This window comes from Perca fluviatilis, chromosome 13 (genome assembly GCF_010015445.1).
Source record: "Perca fluviatilis chromosome 13, GENO_Pfluv_1.0, whole genome shotgun sequence".
In the NCBI taxonomy this organism is placed as follows: domain Eukaryota; kingdom Metazoa; phylum Chordata; class Actinopteri; order Perciformes; family Percidae; genus Perca; species Perca fluviatilis.
This window is the reverse complement of record NC_053124.1, coordinates 17,247,006-17,263,723: the sequence shown is the minus strand read 5'-3', so window position 1 is coordinate 17,263,723 and position 16,718 is coordinate 17,247,006. Positions and strand designations below refer to the sequence as shown.

Here is a 16,718-nt window from a genome sequence, read left to right as displayed (position 1 = left end):
CCTGTTGATCTCAGACTATGTGAGGACGTACACAGCTGTATCAGGTAAGAGATGTATGGGGGCGCCTGACCTTGTAGGGCTCTAAAAGTTAGAACCAAAATTTTGAAGTGTATTCTAAATTTAGTAACCAATGAAGTGAAGCTAAAACCGGAGTGATGTGTGCCCTTTTACTAGTGTGGGTTAAGAGCCTAGCCGCAGAATTCTGGACAGTCTGGAGGCGACAAAGATCTTTCTTATCAAGACAAATAAAAAGACTGTTACAATAGTCTAAACGGGACGAAACAAATGCATGAATGATCATCTCCAATTTGGCCTTTGACACCAAGGCTCTTATCTTAGAAATGTTCCTTAATTGAAAGAAACTGTTTTTAATAAGTTGCTTCGAGTGTTTCTCCAGAGACATGGCAGCATCAAAAACAACACCTAAGCTCCTGAGACTCGGCTGAACAGACGAGCCTAAGGCACCGAGATGCTGTTTTATCTGAGACACGCTCTGCTCAGGGGCAATGATTAGTGTTTCAGTCTTAGCTGAGTTCAGCAGTAAAAAGTTATCATTTAGCCACTGCTTAATCCCACTCAGACAGTTGAGTAAGGATGACAGTTTATATAACTCAGTAGGCTTAAAAGAGCAGTATAACTGAATGTCATCTGCATACAAGTGATAAGAAACATCCTTAAACTGGCCGATTATATGTCCTAGAGGGAGTATATACAAAAGGAAAAGAATCGGTCCCAGGACAGAACCCTGAGGAACACCACTCAATAGACCTGCGGTATCTGACATGATCTGATTTATAAAAACACTAATACTTCTACCGGTAAGGTAAGCTAATCCAGATATCCCTAATAGATCCTGTAGTTTATTAATCAAGATATTGTGATCAATAGTGTCAAAGGCAGATGTAAGGTCCAATAAAACTAACACTGTATGCTTTCCACAATCTGCTGACATTAAAATATCACTCGAAACTTTAACTAGTGCAGTTTCCGTAGAATGTTTTTTACGGAAACCTGACTGATGTTTGTCAAAAATATTATTTATCTCTAAGAAAGTAGTAAGCTGCTCTGCTACCACTTTCTCTAGAATCTTAGCCATAAAAGGGAGTTTAGATATAGGCCTAAAATTCATGGGTTGCAATGGGTCTAAACTTGGCTTTTCAACCTACGCATTTCACGTCTAGTCCCTGTGTCAAGTTTCTTAGTTTACTTAGTTTCATGTTTTCTGTTGGTTTTCCTAGTTCCTGTTTTATGTTGCAGTCTCTCTGTTCCCTTATGTGTTGTTGTGTTTTACTTCCTGTCTCCGGCCGACTCCTGCCCCCCGTGTTTTGTCAATGGTCCGGCCGACTCCTGTCCCCCGTGTTTTGTCGGTGGTCCAGCCGACTCCTGATCCTGTTGCCTTGTTGGCGGACTCCAGCCCAGCTGACCCATCGCCTGTCTTCAGTCCCGCTGCCCCGTCGCCTGGTTCTAGCCAAGCTGACCCTTCACCTGCCCGGCCCTCAGGAGTTCAGCCTTCGCTGGCCTGCCAGGTCTCCCAAGGGGTTTCGCTTTCGCCACCGGCCTCCTGAGAGTTTCGCCGACCTGCTTGGCCTCCAGAGGGGTTTTGCCTTCGCGCCGGCCTCCAGAGAGTCTTTGACGTCATATTCGGCCGCCAGAGGGGTTCTGTCTTCGCTGCTGCTGCAGTCTCTCTGTTCCCTTATGTGTTGTTGTGTTTTACTTCCTGTCTTTTGGTTTTCCTGCCTTTGTGATTGTCTGATGTCTTTCACCCGTTCACCAGCCCCTGTGTCACCTGCTCCTTGTTATCCCTCGTTTACTTGTGTATTTAGTCCCTGTGCTTTCTGTGTCTGTTGTTGGTGGATTGTTATTTTGTCATGTGGCATTTCGTTGTTGGTCCTTGTGGTTCTATTCCTGTGCGTAAGCTGTTTTTCCGTGTTCCTAGATTTCTCTGAGTTTTTGTTCTCCTGGATTTTTACCAGTTCCTTCTGTGTTCCTGTGTTTCTGGATTTTCTCACCTACTCCTGCTTACACATTTGTCAGTCTCTTTGTGTTCTTATTAAATTACTATTATTTCAAATTGCTGCACTCTCCTCGCCTTCCTGCATTTGGGTCCTAGCCTACAACCCTGACAATGCATCACCGGTGGCCTCTGCCCAGGGACTACAGGTGAAGGTTAGCTTTTAGCTATATCTGCTGCAAAGTATGTAAAGCACACATTATATAGCCTAAACAATAAAGATAAATAAAACAGTAAAACAAACATTGTAAACAATTTGATATGCTGAAGTATCAGAAAATAACACAACACAAAAGTCCCATGTTGAAGGGGAAGACACTGAACCCCGAGTTGCCCCCGATACCATCGGAGTGTAAATGTGTGTTAGTGTTTATCTGATGAGCAGGTGAATGTCATTCTGTGAGTCTTGTGCACTGCAAAGTCATCCTCACTGAAGGTAAAAGTTCCTCAGTGAACACAGAAGTCACAGGAGGAAGATCCACCATGAGCATGTTAGCATTTAGCAATTAGCCAAACACAGCGTGCACCTGTTGATGACGAGCTCCCCACGTTGTGCATTAAATGAGTGATTAATTCAGCTAAATACAACTTTTCTTTTTTAACTATGCAGATGTACAATAATGCTAACCCTAACCCATTAGGACATAAGAATTCATTTTATTAAATTGTGCATTTTTTTGTAGATTATCTGTTCACCAAGTGCAACTCAGCTTTATGTATCTTTTATTTTTGACATAAGAAGATTAGGTGAGAAGATAAGAGGAAGAAACAAATACTTAACGTTGACCCCATGAAGATGATGATAGAGGTGAAGGTGATGACATGGCTTGAAATGGTCCTCCTGGACGCTCCTCTGGGTGGGGATGTTGGGAACTGGAGCCACGATAAGCCTGTTAATTGTTTGAGTGACATCTGGGAATAGGAAGCACAGCCTGGACTGACAATCCAGCACAGATAATGCCATCGAGCCTTAAAACCCAATCAATTCAGTAGCACTTACCAACCAGGACACACACCACTGAGACTGAGTGCTCTGCTGCCACAGGCCTTCTCAACCTGAGAGTTCTTTTACCTAAATAATGTTATCGTTCAGATCACCAGAGACTTTCTTTTTTTCCCCTCTCATTCTTTTTTCCCATTATCTGACTGTTACAGTAAAAAAAACACGTTCGTACTACAGAGGCACAAGTGAGTATATGGATATTGATATATGCGACCATAATCTCTTGTGCTGGTCTGAGTGGAGTGATGCAGAGATAGGAGAAGAGCTTTCAGTCCAGTCGCTCACATGAGCAATTTTGCTGAAGATGACAACTCCTGGGAGGGAATTCGGAGTGAGCCTTTTACCGCATCAGCAGCTTTGCTGTTGTTAATGTCCTTTTCTTATCCTCCCCAATGTTTGAAACAATTGCCCAGTTTTTTTAGGTTTATATTAAATCAGGACAAGATAGTTTGATTAGGCAAACAGTAGCTTGGCAAATGTGAGCATCTCAGCATGTAAATCTGATATTGAATTCAAAGTTTAATAAAATTACAAATCTCACACTCAGGCAGGATTTTAGAAATACTGAGGTCATGATTTCCCAATAAAACAAAATGTGGCATAGCATTTGGAAAAGGGTCAATATCTGCTATTGAATCTGTATAACTGGCATGGAAACATATGAGCACAGACAGTAAACATTCCTCAGCTGTTACATCTTCTCACCTGCCTCGCCTTCCTGCCTGCCACGTTTTTCAGTTTTGATCCCGATAGATCTAATGAGCATGAATCAAGTGCAATTACCACATAGCAATCAGCAGACAATGAGGAATAACAATTTTGCTTTAATGACTTGATGCAATTACGTCAGGTTAAAGCCGTACGCTATCAAAACATCAATTTGGCACAATTTTCTCTCTCCTTGAATACTTCCTTTGGGCTGTAACAGCTGGATTTGGCCCCATCTATGGCCCATCATATATCCTCTGCATTAGGCTTGTGACCGTCTAGACATGTAAAATTATCCCAGGCTGTCTGTTTTGATTATGAGAATATAACATTTAAATACAGTTACATATACGGTTTATTGCTCCAATTAGAATCAGTATTTGAGGATAGTCTCATAATAAACGTATAGCTAATGGGTTTATGGTTATCAGTCTTACATCATAATACATTTCATGAGTCTCATCAGGCAGAAGAATACATTTTAACATCTACAACCTGACAAGTGACCCAAAGGCAAAGAAATTAAAGAGACAACACAACATGGTTACATTATCGTGACATCTGCTCATGGGGAATATTGGGGTCTGGGCGTCTTATATTGGAATGTGGATCAAAGGGAGCCCACATCCTCCACGATCCTGGAATGTTGTGAATGTGGAATGAAATGAGTATTTGATCCAGGATGAATAACAATATTTGTCAGGATCTTTAGGGAGTTACAAGATATGGGGGGGGCAAGATAAATCCTATGTAGGTTGACAAGAGTAAACACATTTACAAGCTCTGAAGCATGTGCAGCCTATCATGCTTAACTGGTGAGATGCTGCAGAACAGTTAGTTTCCTTTGCACATGTTAAAAAAAAATCTATTAATGTAAGGGCAAGGTCCCTTTTACCACCAAATGAAAGGGACCGTGACCTTTTTGTTTCTGAAGCTCAGGTGTTCCCGCCAGATTGAACACACTTTACAAGAGAACATTTTAGGCAAATGTAAAGCAAGAGGTTAGTCAAAACATGTGGAGATACATCTGTGCTTCACCTCAGGGCTTTACAAAGAGGTGCATAGATAAGAAGTAGACATTATACAGATGCACAGTAATTCAGATAAATAAAATAAGATTTTTATGTAAGGAGTCTACCAGAGAGGTGATATTGTTAGAAAAAAAAGAGAGGGAGGTGAGAAGGCAAGGCTGAGAGGGGATCAAGATAGAAATGCTTAATAATATTAATGAATAAAGCATTAATAGCCTATACATTTTTGTCAAAATAATCTTAAATCAAGGTCCACTTTCTTGCTTGTTCCTATGAACTATTCAAACTTGAGAAAGTTCTTTCTAAAGTTAATAATGAACTGTTAAGCAAGGCATTTTCTTGGATCAAATGTGATTTCCTTTACAGTATTGTCCTCCAAAACACCTTGCCAGGATATCTAACAATTACCCGTTCACTCATATTATTATTATTATTATTATTATTATTATTATTATTATTATTATTATTATTATTATTATTATAACAACAACACAAACCCTGCTGTATGACAGACTGAGAAAATAACACAACAAATCAGATTAAACAGTAGTGCAGCTAGTAAAAGCAGTGTGTTTCTCAAGCAGGACAAGGATGCTCTCTGGTGGCTGTGAAGACATATGTCGCCTGTCCCACTGTAGGTAAACGTTTATTCACCCTGGTAGATTGACAGTGAGTTAAATAAACGTATCAGGACAAAAAGACGACACTAACTAAGCACAATTAAAACGTTAGTCAATAAAGTCAATGTTAGCTTTCTGAAAAATGACGTCTGCAAGAAGCGTTGACGGATACCGGCGTCCGTTGTCTAGGCAACAAGTACACGAATCTTCTGAGATGGAGGAAACAAGCAAGACTAACCACTTCGTTATCATTCCGTGTAACCGGCACAAACCGTCCAGACTAGACGCTGATTGGCTGTTAGTGAGCACTCCTGTCGCTGATTGGCCTGTAAACGCCTACAACTCTGGTACTTCTTTGTGCGCACGAGTGAGTCTTCACTGTTTTTGTAGGCGAGCTAGCTAACAACAACCACCGAAGAAAAAGTAAAAACATGGCAGGAGAGAAATGCGCATTTGAGCAAACATTTTCTTTTAGTCCTCTTCCCTCCAAGAAGCTTTCCTTCCTACAGGACCGAGACACCTTACAACTGTTTACGAAATGGTGACGTGTGACATTTAGTTAACCTGTGACACCTCTGAAAACCTCTTCTTCTTCTGTCAGTTGGTTTTCCTCAGGTTACCTCCTGGTTGTATGGTCTTCTAATGGATGTGTGTGGTAATTCCAGGTCCATGCTGGGGAGGATTTCAGCTCAGTCTTACAGCTTTGACCAGTGCTTTTACCCTTACAGCAGTGAACGGTTTGCACAGGTAAGACCCATCATGATAAGCTACCCAGTCTGAAATTACATTAAAACCACTGACAAATTGAAATAGATGCTTAATCATTCTCAATCCCATTGTGATTGATGTGTTTGACGTAGTCTTGCACGAGAGGAATGTAATGCTGCAATACAACAATTACTGGTTGTCTGTTCTGATAAAGTGTTTTCATGTGTTCAATCACATTTGAATGCTATTGATGTCCCTCTGTAATATGCAGTGTTTCTTCAGAGATCCCAAAGTCATGTCCAGCCTGAGAAAGATGGAGGCCGGAGCCTGGGTGCCTCTTGGTATGTCACGCTACCCCCAGAAAGCCTTTCATCACTGATAGTAGGAAATTGATCTAATCTGCTAGACAATATTTGCAGTCAAATCTCAGGGGGATGTACTTTTGCGTGTTTTTGTGTGTGTTTGATGTAGACAAGCCAGTGGTGTCTGTCGAAGTGGAGCTGGTGCCATGCACTAAGGTCTCCATGGAGCTGTTTGACCCAATCTACTCTTGTGGGATCTTGAGGCCCTCTGGACATGTGGTTAAATGCTTTCATGATGTCTACTCCGACTATGATGAACTCAGACAGGTTACTCTTTCTTTTCCCATCAGCCCGTCTGTCTCTATTTATTTCATTTGACATGGAGTCATACCAAGTCTTCCTCTGTTCCTCTAGATGTTGCAGGAGGAGGACTCTGAGCACTACTATGTGGTTGGGAGAGAAGAGCGAGGAGAGTTTCTGTTTCGCCTCTTCAAGCACCTGTGTTTGGGAGGAGAGCTCTGTCAGTACGAAGACACCATTGGCCAGTACATCAGCACCACAAAGCAAATCTACAAAGATCTGATCAAGTGGGCAGAATCTGACCATCTTTAACAATTATATTGATCAGGTTATTAAATACGTCCGGCTCTAATAATAACATTGTAATTCTACCCTTTACCATGTAGTGTTCAGAAGGATCCAGAGACTAAGAAGATCAGTGTTGTCTCCACAGTCCTCAAAGTCTGTGCCTATGTAAGTGACTGGTTGAATGTCTATTTGTGCCACCTAAGCCGCATGCATAACAGTGCAAAAATGTAATTGGATTAAATTGGTTTTGTAATTGGCTGATCTTTCAAAGCAATTGTAAGATGATGAATGCAATGGACCTTTTTCACAGCAGACATTTTGACTTGTCATAGTAGGAAAAGCACAGCTGAAATTGATAACCTTAACGATGGCTCAATTCCATCCAGTGTCCCAGTGAGCTATTTCAGTGAGTCAGCATGCACAATACCAGGGCCTCTCCTAAGTGGAATGCAGCCATCATTAAAGGTCCCATGGCATGAAAATTTCACTTTATGAGGTTTTTTAACATTAATATGCGTTCCCCCAGCCTGTCTATGGTCCCCAATTGGCTTGAAATGGTGATAGGTGTAAACCGAGCCCTGGGTATCCTGCTCTGCCTTTGAGAAAATGAAAGCTCAGATGAGCTGTTCTGGAATCTTGCTCCTTATGAGGTCATAAGGAGCAAGGTTACCTCCCCTTTCTCTGCTTTGCCCGCCCGGAGAATTTGGCCCGCCCATGAGAGAGAGACATCATGGCTTTCAAACGAGCAAAGTGGCAGTTGGTCAAGGCCACACCCCCACCCTCCACCTTGCCCCGCCCTCTCTCCTCCTCAATAGCTACAGACACAGAAATGGCACATACTAAGGAAAGCTCATTGTGGGACTGGCTCTAGTGGCTGTAATTCTGCACCAAGGCTGAATTTCGGGAAAGAGACTTCAGATACAGTATTAGGGGGACACTAAGGCCTATAGAAAAGCATCCAAAGAGCACCATGTCATGGGACCTTTAATGGTTTTGAATACACCTGTGCTTTTCCTACTATGACATGTCAACGTGTCTGCCCTGAAAAAGGTCTATAATGTAAACATTTATGTATTAACTTAACATCTGTACTTGTATTAATCCAGTTCACAAACAGTGTTACTTGCCAACATATGTTTAACTATTCTGCTAATTGAACTCAAATTGATTTATTTAACCCTTAAAGTTTTTAGGAATCATGACTGCAGTGCTTTGTAGATGCTCTGTTTAAAGAGATTGCTGATCACAGACTGCAACCAATAAATTGTCGAAAAAGATTAGATTAAGAGTGGCACATTACACAGCTGTCCTTCGCATATACAAGAGGCTTACTTGAATTGTCCTCATTATTTACACACAAATATTGTATTGTTAATCCTCTGTAGGATGAGTCTGGACGATGTTTCCCTGGTAAACGAGAGGAGGAGCAGACGTTTGCCTATTTGATTGTCGACCCCTTCAAACGACACATGACTTTGTTTTACCACTGCTACGGTGTAGGAAACTTCACATTGTGACAGCGAAGAACTGAGAGTTGTTCTGTAGAACTTGTCAGATGGTGGACATGTGTATGTAGAAACACATGAGCTCAGACTGCCATAGCCAGAAATCTGTTGTACACAATGAATTCCAAGTTTGAGTAACAAATGAGAAGGATTTATTTTTATTTTTGTTCTATTAAAGTATGTCAATAAAATGTTTTAGACAGCATTAAAATGACTCTGCGCCTGCCTGCATGGACCATGTTGATCCTTTTGTTGGTTCTCCCATAGTGTAGTAATAATAATTTGTGGTTAGCATTTTAGCTACTCTAAATGTTAGTAAACTCAACAAGGCAATTGAACATAAGATAAGATCATGATTTTGGTTCATCTTTCACTTTTGAATTGTGATTTAGAAAGTTTTTAATTCTACCACATTCTTAATAAATGGATTACCTAAACCATATTTTGCATATTAACTCTTGGCATTATTCTATGAACATAAATTAATTGGTATATCCAAATATTTTAAATTTTACCACCTGATTTCAACCCCCTGCAATAGAGATGAATATCGCTCTGTAACTGTCACACATTACACAGTTTTGATTAATCAGAATAGTTTAGACAAAAAAGAGAAGTCAACATACAGTCCAAAGAGCTTTATTGAAACAAATAAATTAATAAGTTAGTCAAGTGAGCTAATTTTATCCTCAGCAGATAAACATTTTTGTATCTCTTTAAAAGACCAATAGAGGTGTACATTAGATTAGAAAATAAGATAAGCTAAATATTTCATCAACCAGTAGCTACAATCAATTAAAATTGGAAGACTTTGTAAGCTTTCGCATTTTGCTTATTGCTTTGATCAGTTTCATTTTAACAACAGTTCCAATACCTAAGAGAGCAGTTAAAGGGCAACGAGCTGGAATGTCGAACGACAGCAAGTCAGTGAATGATGGATGGTTGGTTGGGTGTCATGAAGAAGAACAGAGTGAAAAAGAGAGCGTGCAGATTGAGTCATGCATAGCATTCAGTCAGTTAGACAATCAGTTACTGTTTCTCATACTTGGTTTTCTAGTCTAGTGCTCCCTAGTGGCCTGAGAGGTAGTTGCGTGGAAGCCATACTTCTCTATGTGACATGCTTGTGATAAGAACGCATGCCTGCAGAGTTTCCTGTGATGAAACAAATGTCCATGCCTCCAGATCTGACTAGTGTTAAAATACAGTAAGGGTGTCAGAGCGACGAGGCCCTGGCTGAGTTACGATGATATGCTAAACATACAGTAATATTCTCAGAAAAGATCCAAGGTTGCAGCAGTCATAAAAGACTAATGCCCTAAAAAGTACCTTTTCAGAACAATTTTGATGGTGTTTCTTTAGTTAGATCAAGGTTTTACAAACAAAAAGAGCATGGCTATCTTCATGTGATACCCCATCTTCGAAGCAGAATTAAATATTTAAATTTGAGACAGAAAGCCGCACCATATCAGTTACAGAACGAGGACATCAAAGGCACAGGTCATTTCCTCTCATGTCTTGACTCAACATTTTGTTTTTCCAATGCTGGAGCCACCACTAACAACAACATGCAATACAGGGGTTCACATGTACATGAAGCTCAACATTCCGGATGACTGTTCAGTCTAATAATGTTTCTAATAAATCTTTGCTATAGTGTAGGCCTAAGAATAAAGGTAGCTGGCATTTCTCTATGAAATGAATGCAAAAATTGAAGCAAGCTCTGAAGTGCCATTTTATTCCTCATGGCATCAGATCATAAATAGACCAACCAAGGAAGTACATTCACTGTTTAAAGTCTAGGCTTGGCTTGAATGGAAAAGTGGAGCACCTGAGTCAACTGGTTTGACTGGAACAAATACATGAATCACTTGCAGGGACAGAAGAACTGTTTTCACTGGCCATACAGTATGCCGAATGTTTTCTTTGTTGAAGCTGGCAGCAATTATCTGATGACGTTAAAAAAATATACATATGAGCTCTGCGAGGTGCTGAGTGTGAACCTAATCAGCTGTGTGTAGTTACAGTTGTGTCATCCATGATTCAACTTGACAACAAATGCTACATCTATTTAAAAATCATATACATAACTGAATTAAATATATTCATTTAAATTCTACATTCACTTTGACAACCAAAATAATTAAAAAAAAACTGAATTTTGCCATTATGGGTTACACAAAATGAATGCATAACAAAGATAAAAAGACAACAAAACTGTGTTATATTTATCAAGTGCCAAAGTATTTAAGTAAAGGAAATGCTTTAATTTTGTGTATTTGTGTGTATGTGTGTGTGTGTGTGTTTGCGCGTGTGTGTGTGTGTGTGTGTGTGTGTGCATTTTTGCACTCTCCAGTTTTGTCCACAGAGTGTTAACTGTGTATCAAACATCTCCAAGAAAGAACCAGAAAAGACAGAGGAGAGGCAAGAATAAGTCAGTAACACCTATGGGTGCCAACCCTGCACCCTGTCTGTCTGTAGTGAAGCTGTCACTGAAGTGACACGTGCATTCATGAGGATAATGGCCTGGAATTCCTGCGTTAGACCCAGGGACGTGCACAGGTACGGGCTATTGTTGCCCGGGCAACTGCCCGTTTGCCCTGATTGGCTTAGCTGCCCCTCTGGTGAAACAGCCGAAAAAAATTAAATAAATTTTTTTTTTTTTTTTTTTTTTTTTTTTTTTTTTTTTTTGTTGTTGTTTTTTAATCGGTTATATCATCCAACCCGCAACGACCCCCCAGTTCATACTATTTTCTCTTTGTTAATATTCTCACACACGGAGCACCGCAAATGAAAGAGGGAAAGACAAGCCCTCCTGAGGGGAAAATCCAATGAGCTTATGAATAATATGCAGCTTCAGCTTGTAACATTTGTATCATGTTGCGCAGCATTGCCTTAGCTATAGTAACGTAAAATGCTACATTATCAACTAAAGCTAATGACAGCCAGGTTGCAGCAGCAGGCTAGCGTAGCTCCGTTAAGTCCGTTACATTGTAGAGAAGAGAGAGGCTCAGATGTGATGGTTTGGGCTCTTGAATCATGCTAGCTTATACGTTGTTTACAGTCAATTTGTTACGTGAGTTTTTAACCAACAATCAGATGTGACGTTAGTGAAAGTGAAAGGCGCCTTATTTTGTTATTAGATTAATGTCCCAATTGGTTAATGTAATAAAATTTGCATTTGAAAAATGATAGCCTAATGTTAGTTTTGTGTGCTTAAGTATGCCTTCACAACAAAGACGATTGAAGAAGAGAGAGAAAGAGCTCAATGAAGCAGCTCAAAGATCTGCAACTTTGCAGAGTTGGATTAAAACTGGCCTGTGGCTGTGAGAGAAGCATTTGATAATGTCAAGCAACCATCCTACATTATTCATTTAATGTGAAGTTGGCCTATTTTATCAGAAGCATTTTCTTTAAGTTGGAGTAGGACAATAATTCATTAAAACAAATGTTTCATTTAATAATAAATACACAGTAAATTGTGTCTGTGCCGTGTATATCATTGTGAATTAGTTATTATTTTATGTATATCAAAAGTTGCAGTTGAGTGAGTTGAAAATACTTTTACTAGTCATGGTCATGTTGTAATTGTTCTTTATAATATATATATTATTATATATATACACATAAATATTATTTATGGTGCCAAATCATAACATTAGTTATCTCAACCACAATCATTGAGTGCAGCCACAGTCTAAAGGATGACTGGCAGCACTAGTGTCAGTGTTCAGTTTTTTAGCCGTGAAAAGTGCAGTATACTGTATAAGTTACTTTATTCAGATTCTAATAATTCTATGTTAGAGCAATGGCCCCTCCAAATGTCTGTGCACGTCCCTGGTTAGACCCATACGCTTACAGGCTTTTCATTGTTAAAAACTGGCCGAAAAGATTTCTACATCATCTCCATAGCTACTAACTGAAAGATTGCATGCCATCTGATGACTGTAAGAGTGAAAACTATCCTCCTGTAAGAAAGGCTGACCAGCTGACATGGTGAACTTGACCTAAGGCTAGATCTGCGTGATGAGTAGCAGTGCAGAAAAATGTGACATAAATGTCTAACTTCTGACTGAGGATCAGTGAGGTTTTATCTACAGTAACATGCATGTCTGGGAGGGGGTGGGCTGCAAGACAGAGAGGTTTAAAGGGCATGTTTAAAAACACAAAATTAGGTTACTAAAATACTCAAGGAGATAAAGTCACCTTTGAAACATTGCAAAGAAGGGATTAAGGACATTTTGGCTCTATTAAATCCTAAATAAGTAGGAACATTCCTCACTTGAATGCCAGCCAAACAGGGAATAATGTTGTTTTTTTTGCAAGTGGGCTTGTTGGAGACAGAATGTCTGAGAGAAGGAATGGAGATGAAAACAAACAACAAAGTACAGTATATATCAGTCACTCCAAGACATTCTTCCAGCTCTGTTTTCACGTGACAAGTCTGGGCAAATATAACAGGATTTACACATTTAAAACTCCCTTCTTTGGGTAGGAAGGTGTACCGTAGAGTTTCAGTGCTTTGGCGAGGTGGCTGTCAGCCCAGTTTGCCCGTCCAGGTCTGAGGGAGCAGATTATTTCTGTGTCGACGGCTCCTTCGGTGCGTAATCGTTTCTCTGGTAGTGCGAAATTTGCAGGTAGGAACCATTAAATTCACCACAGCCATCCTAAGGTACTCAACAAATGACTTGCATGGCACTTGCTGCACTGTTTATGTCAAGTGAGTCAGCAAACTTTCAGTCAGTTGATTCAAGCAGCCAAGCAAGAAAAAAAATTATGATGAGGGGGGGGACAAGATTTCTCCAAAGATTTACAAAAATTCAGTCTGGTGATGTACAGTGGAAGCTTTAAGGGAGGCATAGATACATAGCATGATGTGAGTGGGTGAAAGTAGTTCAGTAGTCAAGTTCTAGTTGTTCATCCCTCTCTCCATCTCCATCTAGTGGGATGAGAGGCGTGTGCGGTGAGCAGCTTTGGCTGAGGCTCCTTGGTGGAGCCATCCGGTGGCCTCCGTCTGTATCAGCTCTGGAAACGCATTCAGTTCAGGAAAAAAAAATGGTGAGGGTGCAGATTTAAGATGGAACGGTGCAAATCATCCCGGACAGAAATTAAATGATTGATGACATTAAGGTTGGGCTGCTTAAAGTGAGGACTCAGCCGCCGGAAGACATACTGTAGGGTTGTGTGTCTGTGTTCGGACAGTCCAGAGACTTCTCAGCTCACTGTGATTCCAAGTTGCCGCTCTCAGAGATGTTGAGTGTGTTGGCGGAGGGGGAGAGGTCTCTTTGGTCCGTGGGGCTGTGGTAGTCAGATGTCAGGTCGGGGTCCAGGAGGGAAGACAGGGTGAAGTGAGACGAGCCTTTCTTTAGGCACTGGGAGTAGAAGCTGAGCAAGAGGTCCAGCTTGTTCTCTATAGACTGTACCTGAACAAACACACATTAATGTGTCAAGCTTCTTATTATTTGCCTTTCTAATGAGATATTTCTGGAGTTTTCTTTCCATGTTCTATTCCATTAAATGAGTATACTAACATTGGAACACAACGTCATTTGTTAGCATTGGAAAACAACATATCTCATGAGTCTTAGCCATTAGCTGTCAAATTCTCTTGTAAGCTGCAGAAAAGAAAAACTGATGAAAGAAAGCCTACTGTTAGTTTAACATGGACTTCATCTCATAAATGCTAAATTACATCATTTCCTGCTCTCAGTTCACTGCACTTCCTGTACTTTTTAGTGGCAGTTTTTCTTTTCGATCTACAAGAGTAAATGAAAGCAATCCATTGACGTATAACTGATTCATATGTTAAACAAAAAACACAGTTCCACACAAGCTATATAAATTAAACACTTCCTCTATTACCTGTTTCTCCACCTTGACTACACGTCCCATCATGCTTAGCTCATCCAGTGGGTCCAGTTCTGGCGGCGTCTTCTCTCCCTTTTCAGAGCGCGCTTTCTTATCGGGCTGAACGTTTCCTCGCCCAATTATCTGGTCCACCCTTTCACATAAAAACAACAGATTACCATAAATATGATAAAGACTTAGACTTATAAGCCAGAGGTTTTCTAAACTCTTTTTATTGAAGTAACCTACCGCATCTGCAGGCTCTTGATACGGCCCAGCATGTCCAGGTGTCCAGCAGAGTACTGCTCTATGACGTCCTTCACATCATACGGACGCAGTGTCTCCTTAAACTTCCTCTTGGCCACAAGGAACTTTAATATCCTATACAAACACACCAAACACTGTTATCACTCCTCCGAGCACCTTTAAAGGGCCTCACACTGCACACCCACATATATGGACGTACAATAAACCTTTGGAAAAATGCAGGGGCAGGACAGCTATCAAACGATGCGGGACACCCTGAGAATAACAAGATTAATTACAGTAAGAGTGACCTTATCATTCACAAACAGCCCCATAAAGATAACAGTCTTAACCATGTGGATATATTGTGATGACGACAACATTTCCCAGAGACATTTGCTTATCAGTACTTGCCGTTTCAGCAATTAGCACAAATCTCACATAGTAATAGGTAACACACACACACACACACACACACACACACACACACACACACACACACACACACACACACACACACACACACACACACACACACACACACACACACACACACACACAGACACCTCTATCAGAGCATCCCCTGCTCCTGCTCTTGTGTCACTGGTGGACCACAGCTACTCTTAGTTCCAGGTTGCACACATCACCAGCCACATCCCAATGTGGGGGAATCACACGGAGGAATGTTGACCCAGCACCACTGCACCCGGTGAACACATGACTGACAACATCCTCTGCCTGAGTTGGTCTAGTTGGGCGTCATGCTGGAAGATTTGCAAGAGATAATGGGAAGGGAGCGAAGGAAATTTTAAGTGTGTGTGTGTGTGTGTGTGGCTTTCTGTGTTGGTTGAGTCATTCAATTTCCTTCTTATCACTTACGCGATAGGCTGCTCAGAGATGCTGGCTCCGCAGAAGGACCGGAAACGCCAAATGTAAGCGAGACAAAATGTACACACTCAAGCTGTCATCTCACCCTGTGATGGATTGCGCTACAAGTCAAGCTGGGGAAGACGGGGATTTGTTTTTAACGAGGATTCCTATCTCACACACCCAGACACCTAAGTCCACTATAATACTCTCACTTGCCTTCACAGGAGGAAAAAAAGAAATCACATCAAAGGTCTGAGAGGCAGAGGATCAGAAACACTCAGCTGTTCTGAGAAAACTTCACACGCACACACGCACGCACGCAAACACACACACACACACACACACACACACACACATCTGTGTAAACAACCATATACACATGCAAAAATATAATGTCACAAATGCATACACTTACACACACTCATAGTCAGAAGACTGTCCACACTAACACAACTACACACGTGGGCTTAGCGGGAGCAAGTGAAATCTGAACTTAAGAGAGGGGTTGGTTTCAGGTCTGCAGCACTTGCACTTTCAGCAGCCACATACACCACATACAGCGTACAGTTTTGTGATGCTGCAACAAAGGGAAGGAGAAGGTGTGAGGGAAGGAGAAGAGAAGCGAAAGGAGGAGTGGTGGTCTACAACTGGTGCCATAGCAGCCGTCAGCGCACTCTTCCCCCTCACGCAGCACTCTGTTCTTGATGACTCCTGCATTTGGGGTATTTTTGCAGGCGGTCTTTTCTTATTTTGCAGGTACATGCAGATTTTTTGCCAGGGTGGGTCTCAGGTGTGGGTAAAAGAAAAGCTTGGGTTGAGGAGGGGGGGGGGGACCCTCCAAGGGTTTCTTCGAAATGCTGACTCCCCTTCTCAGTTGATGAAATGGCTTCCATAATAAATACATGGTCAGGTTTGAGTATGGCCCCTGTCTCCCCCCAGAAAACATCTACCTATGGTGCAACAGTCACTGGCAGTGGTACAGTACAGCTGGCACGGCTCACTGAAAGATATTATAGCTTCCTAATGTAAGGAAGTTGAGACATAAAAACACAGAGGATTGAAGGGACAGGAAGTGTCGTCTGTTCCCCAAAATGCTTGCATAGCTAGTGCAAATATTTTTGCAATTCAGCAAAGGTGAATCCCTGATAGTCTCCAATGGGAAGGTCTAATCTGTGACTTAAAAATGACTTATGCTGACACTAATCCTAGGTGGAGCGAGCCACTGCGGGGGCGAGTCAGATTCTTTGCCAGATACGACTACCTACCTACACAAGCTAGCGCA

The 16,718-nt window shown here is 41.2% G+C and overlaps 2 protein-coding genes across 5 annotated transcripts in view; one reads left to right on the top strand and one right to left on the bottom strand.

The window, feature by feature from the left end:
- The first annotated feature begins 5,676 nt into the window (after positions 1–5,676).
- On the top strand, positions 5,677–8,826 carry cfap300 (cilia and flagella associated protein 300). The gene is made up of 7 exons (XM_039820679.1): positions 5,677–5,914; positions 6,039–6,120; positions 6,353–6,422; positions 6,553–6,710; positions 6,798–6,970; positions 7,070–7,136; positions 8,357–8,826. Exons 1-7 carry the CDS (start codon positions 5,805–5,807, stop codon positions 8,486–8,488), a joined length of 792 nt encoding a protein of 263 aa, XP_039676613.1. The 5' UTR covers positions 5,677–5,804; the 3' UTR covers positions 8,489–8,826.
- A 2,409-nt stretch (positions 8,827–11,235) lies between these two features.
- Positions 11,236–16,718, bottom strand: part of LOC120571901 (potassium voltage-gated channel subfamily KQT member 4) — a 51,716-nt gene continuing 46,233 nt past the window's right edge. For all 4 annotated transcript variants that reach the window (XM_039821030.1, XM_039821031.1, XM_039821033.1 and 1 more), the window contains 3 exons: positions 14,570–14,701; positions 14,336–14,474; positions 11,236–13,896 (listed from right to left, as the gene is read on the bottom strand). In XM_039821030.1, coding sequence (XP_039676964.1) covers positions 13,693–13,896; positions 14,336–14,474; positions 14,570–14,701 — 475 coding nt within the window. In that variant the 3' untranslated portion in view covers positions 11,236–13,692. The remainder of the gene's footprint in view (positions 13,897–14,335; positions 14,475–14,569; positions 14,702–16,718) is intronic.

What these genes read in the sequence shown, in the direction of transcription:
- cfap300 (XM_039820679.1), top strand. Translation starts at nt 5,805, where the DNA reads ATGGCAGGAGAGAAATGCGCATTTGAGCAAACATTTTCTTTTAGTCCT. An exon ending in TTACAACTGTTTACGAAATG is followed by an intron (nt 5,915 to 6,038) that starts GTGACGTGTGAC and finishes TGGTAATTCCAG; the next exon opens with GTCCATGCTGGGGAGGATTT. An exon ending in ATCTACAAAGATCTGATCAA is followed by an intron (nt 6,971 to 7,069) that starts GTGGGCAGAATC and finishes TTTACCATGTAG; the next exon opens with TGTTCAGAAGGATCCAGAGA.